Source organism: Tachypleus tridentatus, chromosome 13, assembly GCF_004210375.1.
Source record: "Tachypleus tridentatus isolate NWPU-2018 chromosome 13, ASM421037v1, whole genome shotgun sequence".
NCBI lineage: Eukaryota > Metazoa > Arthropoda > Merostomata > Xiphosura > Limulidae > Tachypleus > Tachypleus tridentatus.
The window spans coordinates 135,916,186-135,933,984 of NC_134837.1; the positions used below are offsets into that span (position 1 = coordinate 135,916,186).

The 17,799-nt window shown below is 34.3% G+C and overlaps 1 protein-coding gene across 2 annotated transcripts in view; it reads left to right on the forward strand.

Moving 5' to 3' along the window:
• LOC143239677 (uncharacterized) overlaps nt 1-17,799 on the forward strand; it is a 42,873-nt gene that overhangs the window by 18,218 nt on the left and 6,856 nt on the right. For both annotated transcript variants that reach the window (XR_013021304.1, XM_076481032.1), the window contains exons 3-4: nt 3,245-3,434; nt 11,219-11,368. Coding sequence is in view for 1 of the 2 variants with exons in the window: in XM_076481032.1 (XP_076337147.1) it covers nt 3,245-3,434; nt 11,219-11,368 (340 nt within the window). In the remaining variant the exon portion in view is untranslated. The remainder of the gene's footprint in view (nt 1-3,244; nt 3,435-11,218; nt 11,369-17,799) is intronic.

Genomic DNA, 17,799 nt, shown 5'->3' on the forward strand with positions numbered 1-17,799 from the left:
TTAATGTATCCTTTTCTGGATATTTGGGTTCATGCAAGTCATTTTGGAGCACAACTTTGTTTGGAGGTTAGTTTACTTCAACCCCCACATACTAAGAATAACTCTTCTTTTGCTTACAGTTATTCCAGCTTCGCCTGTTTTAAAGCTACTTCCCTCATTGTGGGGATCAAACCTTGATACTTTGATTATCTTTTTTCAATTATAATATTCATGTATTTGTCTTGAACTGACCACCCTTCTCTGTTTCTTATCATACCTTCACATTTTGTCTGACACTGTTAATCATGCTCATGAACAATTTTCAGATGACATTTGGAATTTCTTTTTCTTTTTTTTCTACCATGGCACACTTTTCTTTTTTGACCCTGGCATTGCATGTGTGACTGCTATGTTGTGGTGATTTGCAGGTTTATTTACCTTCTATCTTAGTGTGTGACTTGTGCATGGCAACCTGTTTGCAAGGAGAAGCATTTGGGGATATCCCTTACTCCTTCTGCATATCTTTTTCTCATCCTAAGTCTGTTTATTCCATCATTCTGTTTTCATCCTTGTGTCTACCCTCCTCCTTCCAATCCCATACTAGTTCTGGCTGCTCTGGTATCTTATTTCTCAAAGATATATATATATGAGACATCACTTTCAAGCATGCAGCACCAGTGACTATGTTTTTGGGTTTGGGCCAATTTGAGTCAGTCTCCTTCACTTTGCTCATTTTTGGAGGCCCTTTGCTGTCAGTCCATGAATTCTGAACATTGTCTTCAAAGGTCTTGTCTGCCATTTTCATACTTTCCCCTATTGCCCCTCATTTTCATTTTCTCCTTCTCAGGATCCCATTTATTTCCAACATTTTGGAAGTTGTTCAGGAATTACTTCACAAGGGTGCCATCCAAAATGAAGGTATTTCTTACTAGGATTTTACTGTTGCCTGTTTTGTTGTTCCCAAAAAGATGGGGAGTTGGTGCCTGGTTATTTATTTGTCATTGATGAACTCCTCCTTTGGCATTCCCAAGTTCACCATGGAGTCATTTTTAAATATTCATTGGGTTTTCACTTTTTGTGGATGATGAAGGTTGATGTGTCAAATGCATACATTTGTTTTGTTCATTATTGATATGTGTTTCAATTTCAGGTGCCTTTGTTTGGATTGCCTTGGCTCCATATGTATTCTCTTAAGTGGTCTGGGTCTTTGCCTTTCTGTTTCATTCCAGAGGCATTTGTTTCCACTATTATATGGATGATGATGTGCTTCTTGCCTTGTCACAAGACAACTAAATTTTGCATACTCATTTTATTTTTCAGGAAGCTGCCAGGGTGTGAGGGTTTATCAAAGTGGAGAAGTCTTTCCTCACAGCCACACAATATTTGGTTAATTTTTGTGTGTTTATCAGGTCCCTCTTCAGTCAGGCCCAACCTTCTCCATTCAGTTGAGTGCTATTGAATGTCTCATGTAGTGTCTTATCCTCTCCTTTTGTGTGAGTTCTCTCCTTTTGAGAATGTGCGCTTCTGTGTATCACTTTCAATGGGCTTTAATAGATCTATGAAGCCTTGTGCAGGATCCATTATATGCCCTCTTACTTCTCCCCTTTCAATTATAGACAGGCTTTGCTTGTTTGGTGGATTGGGATAATACCACTGTGGGTGTTTATTTTCCTTATTGTTGACTAGAATTTCATTTTTTTACATATGCTTCTGTTTCCATTCAGGAGTAATCTCAATAATTGGGAGATTTTAGGGTGTTGGACTATTTTTGTGTCCTTTCTCTCTATGAAACTCTTGGAACTTCTTGGTGTTTGTTGATTTGTTGAGCTTTACTTCATTTTCTTTGGGATCTTTATCTTTAAGTTTATTACATCATCTTTCCCTGAAGTCTGTTTCTGCTCATGTTGATGTGCAGATATTTGTTATTCCAATGTGTTTGGGATTGATGTTCACTGCATTTTGTTTCATAGTTTCTATGTTCTCCTCTTTCTTGATCATTCCTTTATGCCGCACACTTCAGCTGCTAGACAGGTGTTCTTTTGTGTGTGTGTGTGTGTGTATGTACAAGATGGTATATGTGGGATTCTGGGTTGTTAGAGTGTACTCTAAATCTTTATAAATGTTGCACAGAATAATAATAAAACATGTAGTAAAATATTGTGGGGATTGTTTTGCTTTGTCAAATGATGATAAAGTAATTTATTGCTGCAACTAGATTAGTACAAGGCCTGTTGAGGAAATATGATGAATTAAATTGTGACTGTTCACCAGTTTTTTTACCTTAGGAGGCTCTGAATAGCAGAAAAGTGACGTATACACCAGATAGTGATTATGCCAAGTATCTCTTCAATATCTAGCTTATGATGGCTATTAGAGAAGAAAATCCATGAGACTTTTATATTGCTTTAATATGAGCATCCATTCCATCTCTACATAGAGGGAAACTAGTGCATTTTCCAATGTAAAAACTTATTGAAATTTTATTTTATGAGATGTTTTGGGCATATGTCCTTTGTTTGACACTAAAGACTGTGTTACAGTGAAATTGGGCTTTACTGCCAGATGAAGGGGAACTGGCCAAATATTGCCCAAATAGAATTATAAGAAGGTTTTATTTAGATGTGTCAGTTGATTCTTTACCATCCTTCATTAAAGTCTTCTTATGTGTTTTAGAATAATATTCAATCAAATACATGAGAAACCTCTTTTCTTTTATTTGACCCTTATCAGTAAAATACTTAACTTTTTCAGTACTGCAGCTTATTCCTCATATTTTTGAAATGTACTTAATAAGTACTTATTACGCAAGTTCATTTTTTATGGGTAGAAACAAAAAAACCTTTGTGGAAACCTTTTCTGTGAATATGGTTTATTAGTATCAGTTATGTTGAGTCTAATGATTACATTCTACTCAACCAACTGTAGGAGAAATTACACTTTTATCTTTTTATTCTGAATATACAACTTGAATGGAAATCTCTTCTAATTAATGTGTTGTTCATTTACTGTATGTCATATTTTTAAGTGAAATGGACAGTTGTAAAACTTTTTTCATTTAAAGTTGCACCTGTGGATGTATTTCATAATTTCTGCTTGTTCACTTTACTAAAATTATTGGTACTATGTAAAAAAAGTACATTGATATGTAAACTGCTTCATGTGTCAGCTTTAAATACTATGACGCCAGTAATTTAAAGTATTATAACTAAAGAGTGTATAGTTGAAAAATTTACAGTTGAATTCACTGGAAAAATTATTTCCACAGGGTGCAATTATTAAAAATCCAGTAGATACCATCTTAGCCTTACCTTCAACAAGTACAGACCGAAATGACTTATCAGCAGTACAATTTTCAGACCATTTGCCAGAAGAGATGGGTAGTAATACATTCCTCACATCATCTGTTAATACATCAGAGATAAATATGGGTGTTGAAGATCCTAGTGAACTGCAAGGTGAGTTTGCTGTTTTGGAACAAACTATTTTTTTTAATTTTTCCAAGAGATTAACAAGGGGCCATTTGACTCACTTCGGTTGTCTCGTCTGCCACCACACCATTGAAAATTATATATCTAGAAAGCTCTTTTCTTCCAACATTGATCTCAAAAGCACTTATCAAAATATACTTATCTCCTTTTACACTTACAGCTATTATTCAACTGTATCTCAGAACAGCTGGAATGGGTATTAAAACATTTACTAATAAAGCGGAGAACAAAGTTTTGACCTTCCTAGGTCATCTTCAGGTCAACAAAGAGAGAATTTGCATCATTTTTCTCTGTTTCATCAATAAAAGTTTTAATACCCATACCAGCTGTTGTAAGATACATTCTCATTTCAAGTGGGTTTCTCATCATCAAGAACTATTACTCTACTGCCAGGGTTCCTACTTTTGCCTATCTAAACATTAGTTTGAAACTTTTCTTGCTTTCTTTAGTTTTGTATTCCCCACTCATTTGCCCTTGGTGATACATGTGATACTCTCCACCTATGTCAATGTATGTCCTCTATTCTGGTATTGTATATAAGCACCTCATTCAGATAATGTCATCATTTTTTCTTAATGAAGTGTTAGTAACAAGTTTCCCACTATTATGATTGTTCAGAGATACTTTGAATATTGACTGTGTTATGGTATCAATTCTCAGATTATTATTTTTGGCATAGAGACAATTTAGGTCTCTTCTATTCCACCTCTGATATCTAGCCTTGCACAACAGTTAGAGAGATCACTGTTGGTTGAGACTATCAGTGTTCTTATTCTTTGTAAGATGAAAGCACATAATTGGATTTGCAGTGGTTCTCTGGAGAGCACTGAAGCCAGAATTGAGGTCTGATCTTGACATTCTGGAAAGAATTTAGATTTGTTTTTCCTGCACCCTATTTTAGTCTGTTGGTTATTCAGACCCCTGTAGTACAATGGTGAGTTTGTAGATTTCCTATGCTGATGTTCAGGGTTCAGTTCCCTAAGATGGATGCTGTGGATGGTTCAGTGATGCTTTGCTTTAATTTACCTCATAAAATGATGCTTCTCAGCAACACAGTCTTTAACTGATCTATAAAAGAATAAAAAAGTAGGCTACTTTGGGATAAGCTGATTTAGATTTTTGTTATTAGTTCTTTGAGTGTATGATGTTTTGGGATTTTTTAGTTCCTTTTAAGTCTGCACCTTACTTGATGGCTGAAGTGCCTGGAAGTTGATTTTTAGTTTTCTTTTCATCCACAGATATTGTGTTTATGCTGAAAGGTTTACTTCTCAGTTAGGTGAAGGGACAATTATGGCTTATCTGACATATTGTCAGAATTTCATGATTTTAGTCCACCACTGCCAGGTAGAAGCATTTTCCAATTCTCAAAATCACCTGTTCCTCAAATTTCAGGGCTCTGAGACAAAGTTTGTAGTTAAACTGAATAAATCAATGTCCTCTACTGGGAAGGGATAGGACTACGGATTTGTAACTTTAAAATTTAACATTGTGTTTTTCTTTCACTTCACTTTGTTGGAAGACTCTCAGGATATCAATTTCATTGATAATGAGCTGGATCCAATGTTAGTAGGCACGTTGGTTCAATGTTTGGCTGCATTTTGTTTCTGTCCTTCTGTGTTGCCACTGGAGGCTTCAGTGTTGCCAGCTATGACAGGAGATCATAGTTTCACCCCTACTTGTGGGTCCCATACTTTGAAATCAACTGCTCCGTAAGTTGGCACCCAGAATATAATCTATCTATACCCAAGATGTCTGCTGCTGAGTTGGATTGTTAGCAGCATTGTGTTCTTTTAATGTTTGCAGGGGCTTGGATCCAAGAATTTCTGAACATGTGGTAACATTAACCATAAATTCAGGAGTATTGCAAGTTGTTTAGTCAGGATTAGTCATTCAGTTCACATCTTCACCACTATTATCCACTCAACTTGTAGGGTTTCCATCTCCTGTACATCATTGGGATTTGGAACTTCACTCTAAGGTTCTTAAATTTTGGTTGGTCTGAGATATTAGTAAGAGTATTGTATAAGTTCTTCCGAGGTTTAATTCCTGTCTGTTGTTGGGCCTATACAGACAGAAGATGGGCATCTCATCACTCGTTTTTCTTGTCCATATTCATAGCTAGGTTTTCCAAGGCTCACATGTTATTAATTCTTCAATCTTAGTTGATTTTGTTTTATTTGGAATGTAGATGTCAAAGTTTGTAGTGAGCTTCTATCTGCATTTTGCAATTGTGGGGAATTCATAACACTGTTGTTGTTTGTTATGAACAATGGTCACGTTCTACAATTCAGGGTTTTTACCTTTAAACTTTTATCATCTTCATCTTGTTTTTGCTGAATTGTATGAGTATTTTTGTCATCTCCATTCCATCATAATAGGTACATATTATTTCATGAACAAGTGGATTTCCCTGGCACTGTTGTGTTAGATGTCTAGAACATCACATTGCGATTCTACTTTAAGAAACAATTGTGGCAGACTTTCTTTTTAGGGCTGAGGGATCTGTTCTTGCAGTAATTGAATATGTTATCAGTCTTTTTTTTTTTTTCATCTTGCCTTTCATTTGGACTCAGCTGACTTTGAATCATCTTAACATCTTAGAATAGAGTACTACATACTTTCTCACCAGACCTTCTCCCACTGCACAGATGGTTCTTTCTCTTCTAAGAATGTAGGCATCACTCAAATCCATTGTCTTTGGGATGATAGCATAAGAAATCCTTTTAATGGTCTTTATGGAACCAAGATATCATAATTTCACAGGCTTTCCAGTTTCCTTCATTTGGATTATTCCTTGATTTCAAGGGGTGTTCAGTTGGGGCATTTCTATGACACATGCCATCTCTCCAAAGTTTTATTTCTTCGTGAATTTCTTGTTTTAGGGATGAGATGTATATGCTTACAGTCAGGAGTTCCAGGATCTATGCATGGATGAAGACGATTCTCTACACAATATTTTAGTCCTTCTTGTTTTTCAACAAGTAATGCCTAATAGTCTGGGTATATTAAGGGAAAAGCCTACTAGCTTATCATATTTCATGGGTGATGCCTGTGGTAGCAGATCAGTTGTCTAAACTCAGACAGAATATATGCTGAATCACTAGGTTATTTTGGCTTGGCTCTTGTTTTCTAACTCTTATTGGTAGACTGGTTTCTTATTGGTTAACCCAACTACTGGTTCTTTGGTTTCCAGTAATTCATCCTCAGGCTTTAGCAGTAAATGCATTCTATCAAGACAGAAACTAGGGTATTCAGTATGATCTGTTCCAACTCATTGTCAGATATTGTTGATAGCACTGTTTCACCCTGGTTTCTGCTTTTGTGGTACCTTCTGGGGTGTCCACCTCTTCTTCTTCTTCTTAGGCTATGTTTGTAGAGGCAGCCATGATCTGATATGGTACACCCAGCTTTTTAGATACTCATGCTTCAGGCATAGTTTTTAAACTGTTTTTTTGCACAGCATAAGTGTTTCATTCCTAAAGTTAACTTCTATCTGTTTGACTTTTTGCAATGCTATATTGAGAGGAAGTTGAATCCATTTCAGTCAGAAGTGCTGGCCTTTTTTTTTTTTTCCCTTGACCTGGCTCTTTTGCAGAGGTTTTTTGCATCTTCCACATTCAGTCTGTTTTGGGTGGCCTTGTTGATTACTGTTTGATTATTGCAAGTACATACTTTTGAGTCTCCAGTATTCTCCAGATTCCCAAAGTTACATTGAAGTTGAAATTACATTATTTGTTCTTTCTCAACACCTGTTTGTGACCTGACTCTTATATGCCATATATCCCTTTTACCTGAAGATTTATTTTTGTGACTGCTGTCCTACAGACATCACCAGTCACATGGTTTGTATTGTTTGTCTGCAGACTGCATTCTTCTTCTATCTCAGACCATTCTTTCTTACTCAGGACACTGTATAACAGGAAAGAGATTAAATCCATTTCACCAATTTATCTTATTACTATGTTTTACTCCTTTGTCCAATCAGATTTCAATTTTGGTCATGTTCGGTATGGATCTTGAAGGTTTGGTTTTCTGCATTAATGCCTTTAGAGACACTACACAACAAATTTTTATTCTGGATTCATTGTCATGTTTCTTCTAAGGGATCTGGTTGAATTTCTTGCTCTTTGGAGTCATTATTTAGAGTGGTCTGTGGAACTCCCACAATTATTTTATTTCACATTATTTGCATAATCAGATGGTCTCTTCATCTGAGCAATTTTGCCTGCTGTCTTAGCTATCTTTAACCATTTCTGCTAGATTGTACAGAAGTGTGAGTATTTTCATTCCTACATTCATGGTCCTTTGCCTTATTGCTATAGGATCTCACTCTGTGGTGAGCATTGCACAGACAGGTGTGGTATAATCAAACCAATTCTGCACTAGCAACAACTACTCTATACTTACTACTGGTTGCAACAGACTATGTAGAAATGAGGTGTCTTATAAGACCATATATGAGCTCTCCAGGTGGTATTGCCATACTAGGCTGGACCACTATTCATGGACTATCGTGAGTAATGCTAAAGGGGACCCTGCTGATCATTGGATTAAATAAATTGGGGTTGGTTTACTTTTAAAAATTTAGGGAACTTTATTCACCTATTCTACTGTTTTTCAGAGCTACATAATATGCATTAACCCCATGATTCTACTGGTGTGGTGAGGAAGTTCTTACCACACCCAATTTTCAGTAGACAGAGATTTTTTTTTCCAGAAAGGTAGAGTGAAATTTGTCCTCTCTTTGAGAAGAGGACTAAGATGAGGACCATCCTACCTCGGTCCCTGGATGTTTTTCTCCCAGATGTTGGTAAGAGTGACACCAGCTTCTGTTGAAGAGCCTGTTCATGATACTAGTTCAGATTTAACACTTGGCTATGTAGTTGGGGTGTGTATGACCCTTCTTTTTGATCAATATTAGCTCAGTACATTGTTCATGGAAGGAATTGACTATCTCATTGTATTTCTAAATGTGGAGTGGTCCCATCCTAGGTCCTTGATTGAGCAAGTTGTTGTATCTCATTCCCATAATTCATGAGGTGCTCCTTGTACACTTAGTTGGAGAGTGTGGATGTGTCATAATATCAGACCAGATCAATTCTGTTCTTTTGGTTGAGTAAGGCAAACATGATCTTGCCATTCATGGTCTGGAATGTTGCCTGTTGGGCTTCTTAAGGTGGAGGAGAAGATTTAGTGTTGTTTACTGTCTTGTTGTGATTCTGTTGGTTCAGAATGCATCACTCTATGGCTAAAGGCTTGGATCCAGTCAAAAGTATTTCTATATATGGTGTTGCTAACCAGTTTCTTATCCCACCAACATGGTATATAAGGACCAAGACTCCTTAATTCCAACCCCGAGTAGTGGAACCCTGATTATCTAGTTGTGGCTGGCCTGTAGTGATGATCACTCATGTTGAATTCCATCCATCTTTTATACAGGAACAAAGTTCAAGGTGAAGAACATACCTTTTATGGATGTAGTAGGGTTCCCCCACTAAGGTACTAATCTTATTTTGATACATCTGTAATATATGCAAATGCTATCTGAATGGATAATTTCCTTATTGGCCCTTTCACCTTCTCAATGTGGGATTCTAACTATAAGTGTCAGCATAAGTAAGTATATTTTGGAAGTTAACATTTTCCTAAATTGGAAATGTATTTCCAATAATACTTAGCTCTTCAGCCCTTCCTCCTCACGAAGAGACAATATTAGAGACTGGGATAGAGTCAGTCTCAGAAAATTAGTAAAATTATTTGAATGACATGCTTATATACAGCACCAGGATGGAAAGTGTCATAAGATAAATATCAACAAGAGCAATTGAGTGGGGTATAAGTAACTGGAGTAAGTGGGGGAAAAAAAAAAATAAAAAAAATTAGACCAGTGCTTAAATGGTAGTTGAGTAATAGCTATAAATGTAAGAGGAGATAAGCTTTATTGCAAATAAATTTTCAATTTAGGAAAATGTTAACTTTCTTAACTTCCTTCACTGTTACAGTTTCTTTAGCACCTGAATGCAAACTTTATTTGTGTGACTGTTAGAAGAATAAAACTATCATACTGGAGTATTTCATATCTTAAACTTGTATCATCTAGTTTTACAACCTGCAGGTTTAAAAAAAAAAAAAAAACACCATGTGGATTTATGGAATGAAACCTTTAAAAACATTGTCTTCCCAAGCCCTCTTCTTCTTCTTCACTCTAAATTTGTCAAGCAGTTTTAAATTATTTTTAAATGATAACACTCCAAACTGAAATCATCCTAATAGCTTCTTTCTTTCCTGAACCCTGTCCAACAACTCAATGTCTTTCTTAAATATGGTGATCTGAACTGTACACTGTATTTTAATTGAGTTCTAGTTGAGTAACATATAAAGTGAACTGATACTCCTCTAAATTGTAGTCAGTATGTATGGCTGTACTACTTTTTTTTTGCTTTTCTGTATTCTTTACCTATCTCTAAATTATTTTTAATGCAAGACTCTTGTGTTTTTTTCATTGTAACACTTACAAAGATTTAAATTATATATTTCTTTCATTTCTAGATGTTTGATGTCAGTTGAAAATTCTTATACTGTAGTACTTTACTTGAATTATCCTGTGTTTCTGTAGTTTGTTCTCATCTTTTAAACACCCTACTAAGAATATGTAAGTAGTACTTTGTTATATATGTGGTAGGATGAGAGATCTGAGCAACTTGGTGATTTGGTTTATGTGGGAGGTCAGTTTTAATATTGAAAATTGTCATCTTATCCCTCTGGTATTTGGTTATTTGGAAAGATCTTAACTGTGTGTGTGTGTGAGGAATATTTATGTTGTGTCTTAAGAGGCAAAATTACAATCATTTTGATAATAGATAGAACTGAAGTGTTAGTGAATATTATAGTCAGTTACATTATATGAATTGATTATTTTTACTTGACAGTTGGATAGTTGGAATAATCACAAATAATTTTATATAGTTCATTATTTTCATGACACTAACTTATTAGGTTGAAGAACTCTGAATTAATCAAAAATAATTATGAGAAAATGTAATGGCAATATATAAATTAATTCTAATAATTGAAAACACTAATTGTGATTAGTTTATTATTTTGTGTGACATTTATTAACTATTTAACTTGACACTAATCAAAACTGATAGATAGTAAATCAGATTAATCATCCTACTCCAATAACAGTGCTGCACCACTGTACATCATGCCAGAATTTACAGTTATTACTCACAGCAGTATTTTGTTAAAACTTTATCAGTATTTTATTCTAATAAATCTCTCTGTGGTACTTTGTTGCAGATTCTATAAAGTTAGGCTTAGTTACTTCTTAGAAATTTTTCCCCTTTATTATCCTCTGTACACTTAATAAAACCTACAAATGGTAGAAGTGGATGCGTCTTATATAACGTTTAAAGAATACCTTGGTCATTTTTTAAAACTTTTAGAGCTAACTGAAGGATGGAAACCATATTCAATGAATGTGACAAATAACTTGAGATATATGTTTATATATTTTGCCTGATGTTTCAGCATGTGCATTTTTTCAAAGGTCTGTGAACTTCATTATTTCAAATTGTCATCTTTATTGAATATTTAAACATTTATTTTTTATTGTTTATAAGATTTTTTTTGGTTTTTTTCATTGTCAAGCCAGCATAATGTGTTTAAAATTGATTGCAACTTATCTAATTCTCTGATTCAACTCGTAACTTCAGTTCATGTAAGAGTCCTTATTGTTTTTCTGGTAGATATAAAGCCACCACCAAAACTGCTGGCTTTTGAAGAACCTCCTTTACTCTCAAATCCTGAAATGAACCTTCAGGTGAGAAAAGAATCTACAAACAAGAGTTTATGTACATCAGAAGAACAGATGGATCTTCCAGTATTTTCAGTTCAAGGTATGCTTTATTTTATGTAAAAGATGAAATAGCTCTTTCACTTCTCAGTTCAAGGTATGCTTTATTTTATGTAAAAGATCAAATAGCTCTTTCACTTTTCATTTCCAGGGTATGCTTTATTTGGTTATAAAGGACAAGTGACTTTTCCAGTTTGTTTTACTTCAAACCAGTGACTTGTTTAATTTTAATTAACTGGTAATTCTTTTAAGTTTGATATTTTTTACAATATTATTTTAAAAATTTAATTTAAGGGGAGATAGGAATCATCAAAAATGTTTTGTTGAATTCAAATGCAAAGATAATATTTTCAAGCCTACAAATAGGAACTCTAAAAAATGTAAACAAATAAGGCTGTGGATAATGTTCACATTATTTTCCTAAGCTAATTCTCTATTTTGTCACCATTTATACAGTACTTATGAATTTTAGTGCAGTCAAAATAGATACTTGTAGCTTGATAAAATAATGTTGCTCTTGTCTGTTGTGTGTCATATCAACATTTCAGATGTTTATGAGAGATTAATTATAAATGATTCATTACATATTGTAATATTATAAAAAGAACCAAGTGATAAAACTGAGAAATAATTACTTGTGATGACTTGCGCTGAAGCAGGATTTTACTTACAGTTGGGATATTTGAATGTTATTAGATGAGATCTAAACAATCATTTTCTAGTCACAATGATACTGAACATGTTACAAGTAAAAACTATACTGCAGTAAAACAGTACACAGTTAGAGAAATGAGCAAGATGTAATTGCAACAATTTCAGTGTATATTGTTTATTAATACCAACATGTCAAACATTTAAACAGGATAGAACAGTTCTAGACTGTACAAAACAGAATATTTGTAACAAATTCATGCATTAAATAGGGTTTTTACAAATTCTGTTAGATATCTTTCTAATTGATAATTTGTTGTTTTTACTCTTGTATTTTTTTTACCTACATTTTGTTATGTAACTGGAAATCCAAGGTGTTACCAGTGCATGTATTTCTTATTTGTTACTTTAAGAAAAGTGTAATTTGTATTATTCACACATAATAAAGTTATTGATTTTATTCAATGCATAATTTTGTTTGAAAAAAAAACATGTACATGTGCTGTCTGAAAATTGTTTAATATGTAGTAACTATAATAGTAGTGGTGATGTCAAAAATCTGGAAACTATAGTGATAGTAATAGTAGTTAGGTAATCTGTTCTTGAACACTAAAAAGTCAGGGCCATTATGTTGGTAAAGGTACAGAAGAAAAAATTATCTCTTAGGTTTTAAAGTAAGAAAAGCGTAGTAATTATGGTTAAGTTGTCTGTTCCTGGATTATTTTAAAAGAAGAATGCTATGCATATTGTTATACCTCTGGTAACTAGTTATGACTAAAATGTTGAAAGGTAAGTGCAGTGGGTCCTCATTATATGTTGCTTCACTTTGCATTGTTTCATTATGAGAGCATTCCCCAATTATTGCTCTTGTATTGAACAAGGTTGCCTTTTTTTCTTACTAGAGTGTTAACCCTCTCTGCCCGAATATTCTTTACTGTGCATGTCATGAGGGTAAGTGCAGTAGGTCCTCATTATATGTTGCTTCACTTTGCATTGTTTCATTATGAGAGCATTCCCCAAGTATTGCTCTTGTATGGAACAAGGTTGCCTTTTTTTCTTACTAAAGTGTTAACCCTCTCTGCCCGAATATTCTTTACTGTGCATGTCATGAGGGTTTTAGTGAGTGATATTTAAAATTTAATTAAACTATATTTTTATTTATGTTATACCAATTAGTATAGCATAAAATTTTGGCTAATAATCTATATTTTAATAGTACAAGTTTTAAATTTTTATTTTTATAAGGAAATATTTAAAAAGAAAAATTCCCCTAGTGTGAGAAAATAACATTTTTGTTTTAGGCATCCACTCTTCTTGAATTTATTCACCACCCCTTCAATATGTATAAAACTTAAATTACTCTCTGTTATTGTCATAACTCTGACAAAGTATATTTTTATTAGCCTTCAGTCTTGTTTGGTTACAAGCGTTGTTCCCATGGGAAAGATATCATGTGGTCAGTCAGTTTGGATAAGCCTGTGTAGAGAGAGTTAATTAAGACATTGTCAGATCTAAACACATTGTATTAGCATGCAATTGTCTGAGCACATTGTATTTTCTGCTACAGAAAAGCCTTGTTTCCACTCTTTCAACATGGCTCCAAAGTTGTCACCTTGTAATAGTAAAGTGCTCTTTGCCATTAAGCCAAGGAAGACAGTTAATTTTGTCACTAAACTGGAGATTTTACAATGCTTTGAGGCAGGTGAACAGGCTCTGGACATTTTCAATGCTGTAGGCCTTACCCCTACCACAGTGAGAATGGTTTATAGAAGTGCTGAACAGTATCAAAGTGAGTGCTTGGAATATTATATCGTTAAATGCTGGAAAGATTGGCTACTCAAGAAGTGCAGTGATGGAGAATATGGAACAGCTACTGTCAGTGTGGATTAATGATCAGTGCCAACAAAGAATACCACTTACCTTGGTGATGATACAGAGCAAACCAAGGAGCTTGTATGATGATTTGGAGGTTAAGAAAGGAGAATCATCACAAGAAGAGACATTTATTGCTAGCCGTGAATGGTTTCATCACTTTTAGTGCTGTTACAATTACCAGAACTTTGGAGTGACTGGTGAGATTGCAGCTGAAAAATTTTCTGTCTAGCTACATTTATTGCTAGCTGTGAATGGTTTCATCACTTTCAGTGCTGTTACAATTACCAGAACTTTGGAGTGACTGGTGAGATTGCTAGTGCAGATGAGATTGCAGCTGAAAAATTTTCTGCCTAGCTACTCTGTTGTTTAATGTCACCTTGCATGCTATCCTAGCTTGGAGAAAGTACTGTGTCAAGGAAAATCTGGCTTTTAATATTCTTTTCATTGTTAATAATTCTCCTGCTCATTCAATGAACATTGGTGACTTGTGTGAGAACATGAAGGTGGTATTTCTCCCTTCTAACATGATGTTATTACTACAATTCATGGATCAAGGTGTCATCAAGACATCTAAATCATATTACCTGCATACCACCTTAGGTCAGGTCTTTAAAGCCACCAGTGGTAAGAAGCCAACTGTGAATATTGGTGTGGCTTAAACATTCTCATCTGCATTGGTAGCGTCAGTCAAGCCTGGTATGAGGTGTCTCAGAAGTGCATGAATAGCATGTGGAAGAAACTGTATCCATAAAGTGTTAACTTTTTTTCCAGTATTTTAAAATGCCCTGCCCACAGTGACAAAGGAAAACCTTAACTTGGTCTAGATGCTTTGATGGGCTGGAAAAGGAACACACAGACAACGTGATTGAGTTGCACAATGAGGAACTAAACAGTGAGGATTTGCAATAGCTAGAGGTGCAGAGAGCAGTCATTTCAGAGGATGATTAGGAACCCTAAGAAGAAAGTTAGAAGCCATTAATCAAGACATAGCTTGGTGAGCTTTCAGAACTTGCACTGCAAATTTTTAGTGGTAATGATCCCAACAGAGAATGCAGCTCTAAAATGAACAGGATAGTGAATGGTGGAGTGTAGTGTTACAAAGGATTTTACCAGAACTTAGAAAAGGCTGTGCAACTGACACTGGACTGTTTTTGGATTCAAAAGAGAGAGAGAAAGCCATCTCGAGCAATCCAGGAAGGAGAATCAACAGCATTCACAAAAGATTCACCAGAGGAGCTGCCCTCTGGTTATTCTGACTCTATCACCTTCATTTGCACATCTCATACAAGCCTTGCAACCACTACAATACTCATAAGTATTAAATATAATCAGTGTTTAATCCTTTAATGTTCTTAACATCCATATTACGTATTGTATACTGTAGTATACACGTATAAAGATTGTGTTACTTGACATCATTTCAAACATACATCCCACTTTCCAGGAATGCATCACAATGTATAATGGGGAACCCCTGTATAGCCATAACATATAAAAACATACTCTAAGTATTTTGCATTTATTTCTAGCTTGGCTATGTATATACCATTTGTGAGTCTGTGTAACACTGGCTAAGTTGATTTACACTTTTCAACTCCTAGTTTGTTTAGCATTTGTTATCACATAGATTCTCAGATCCTCTGATGACTGTTTTTGGCCCTGTTCTATCCATTCACTTAGCCAGATAGGGGAGAGTCAAGTTGAAGAACTGAACTCCTTTAATTTAACATAAAATATTCTACAATTTGGGAATGTTTAGTTGAATTTGGTTAAAAATTGGCATTGTGGAGAAGAGATTGCTTTTCTGGTTTGTTTCTTTGTCCATCTTTAAAAACAATAATTGGAAAGCAGTAAAAGTGTAATAAAAATTTTGACTGCAGAATCTCTGTGTATGAAAGATATTCAACTTTGTTTGTTGTTGTTGTTCTCTTAATCATGATACAATTAGTTATAGCTTTCAGGTAGTTCTTATAAATAACTAGAATTTCTTCAGAAAATATATGAAATGAATCTAAATTCTGACTTTGGGTTTTAGTGAGAGAGGAACTAAAGAAAGTGAAAATCAATCTTAATTTTCAAAAATGCATTCACAGCCATCAGTGCATTGAACAGTGAAACTTGTACTAGAAGAGTTTAGCTAGTAACCAGAGTAGATCAGCTTATCTAGTTTCATCTGGACTAAGAAAGTACAGCATTATGTACAAGGTTCTATATCACCATTCTTTTCTCTGCCCATGTGCTTCCCACATCATTGATGGTTCCATTCAAACAAATGAGGGAAGATAAATTTCCAAGGTATAACCTGACATTCCAGTGGAAAGATATGTCTGCTTTAATATAGTGTACCTTATTTTACACAATCTTTCCTATGAAAGATATAGATCTAGAAAATAGATAGGTAAAACACAAGGAACTTAGCTACTTTCCTTGACTACAAAAACCTGTAGAAACTTGTGTGATGAAAATTCTTCATAAATTAGGAATGTTCACTTTACTAAGATATACTAGATATGCATTTGTATATGACAGTATTACCAGGTTAGTTCTACTCATGAACAAATCATAGCTGTAGTTTAATATTTCTACACTTTATATCAAAATAATTTTGACTAATGCAGAATTGTCTGTTACTCTCTCTCTCTCTCTCTCATTTTTTTTTTTTTTTAAGACTGTAAATAAAATAATTTATTTCTGAAACAGGGTCATAGGAAGTGGTAAGGCCAGTCAGGCCATGGCGTGACTGCTTTTTCATGGCATGTATTAGAACTTGCTTCTTTTAATTCAACACATTACATTATGTGTATGCAACCTCTGCAGTTTAAATGGTTCACGATTTGATCTGACAACTTCAAATGTTTAAATATTTTATGAAGAGCAATCCTTTGCTCTCATTGTGTATTACATTAACTGTGGGAGTAGCCTGACCATTCCAAAGTTGCTTCCCATGGCAATATTAAACTTTGTAACCTTATTTTATATAATGTCTTCACTGTATTTATAATTGCTATCAACTATTTTCAAATGTGTCATATCAACAAAATCCCTAATATTTCAAATTATCTCCCATGGTTAATTGTGTATTATCTTGTCTTCCATTTATTCCATATTTCATAATAAGCACTAATAGTGGAAGAGTTACATGGTGGCTTGACATGACTACTCAAACCAGATATTGTTTCATGGGTAACTTTACATTTTCATAATTTCCAGCCATCCTTTTGTTTATGGCAAGCAATAATAGCAAAATAATTTAATAGTTTGTGTTCTGTTATTCAGGTATGAAATTTCAGAGCATTTACCACATAACTGTTAATCTTTCAAGCATGGTAAAAGATTTATTATATAAATTAAAAGTCTAACATAGGGTATGTTAAGGAAATTTCTTGCATGTTAAGTTGCCAATTTTGACTTTTCAATGTTTGTTTTATTCTAGTGCTCCATTCATTATAGTAGGTGACATTTTCATAAAAGTAATAAGTCTCATAAGTTCTTGTCTTATAGTTTCTATTTCATATTCTGTAATGGGTAGGTGATGAATGTCAAGGTTACTTCATGTACAGAAGTTTCAAAAATCTGTGTGCTTTACTGATATCCCTCCATCCTATCTGTGTTCACTTTATGTATATATAAGGTGTAATAACCATTATCCCATGTTGGTAAATGTACCTCTATGCATAATCTATCAGTGTATTGTATACTTTCATGCATAGTAAGTGATCAAGCTGTATTAACTGTGTTCCTGAAAGTTTTTCATTAATTTTGAATCATGATTTTTATAGTAAATAAACTGACATTTCTTTTAATTGTAGTTTTTCCTTGTTCTCTCTGTTTTTTCTTTATATTTACCATAATGTTTAATTGGCTGCAAATGTAATGTCTTAATCTTGTTCCCAAAATAACCACATTGTATTATTATGTATATGCAGGAAGTACGGCATAGAAACGGAT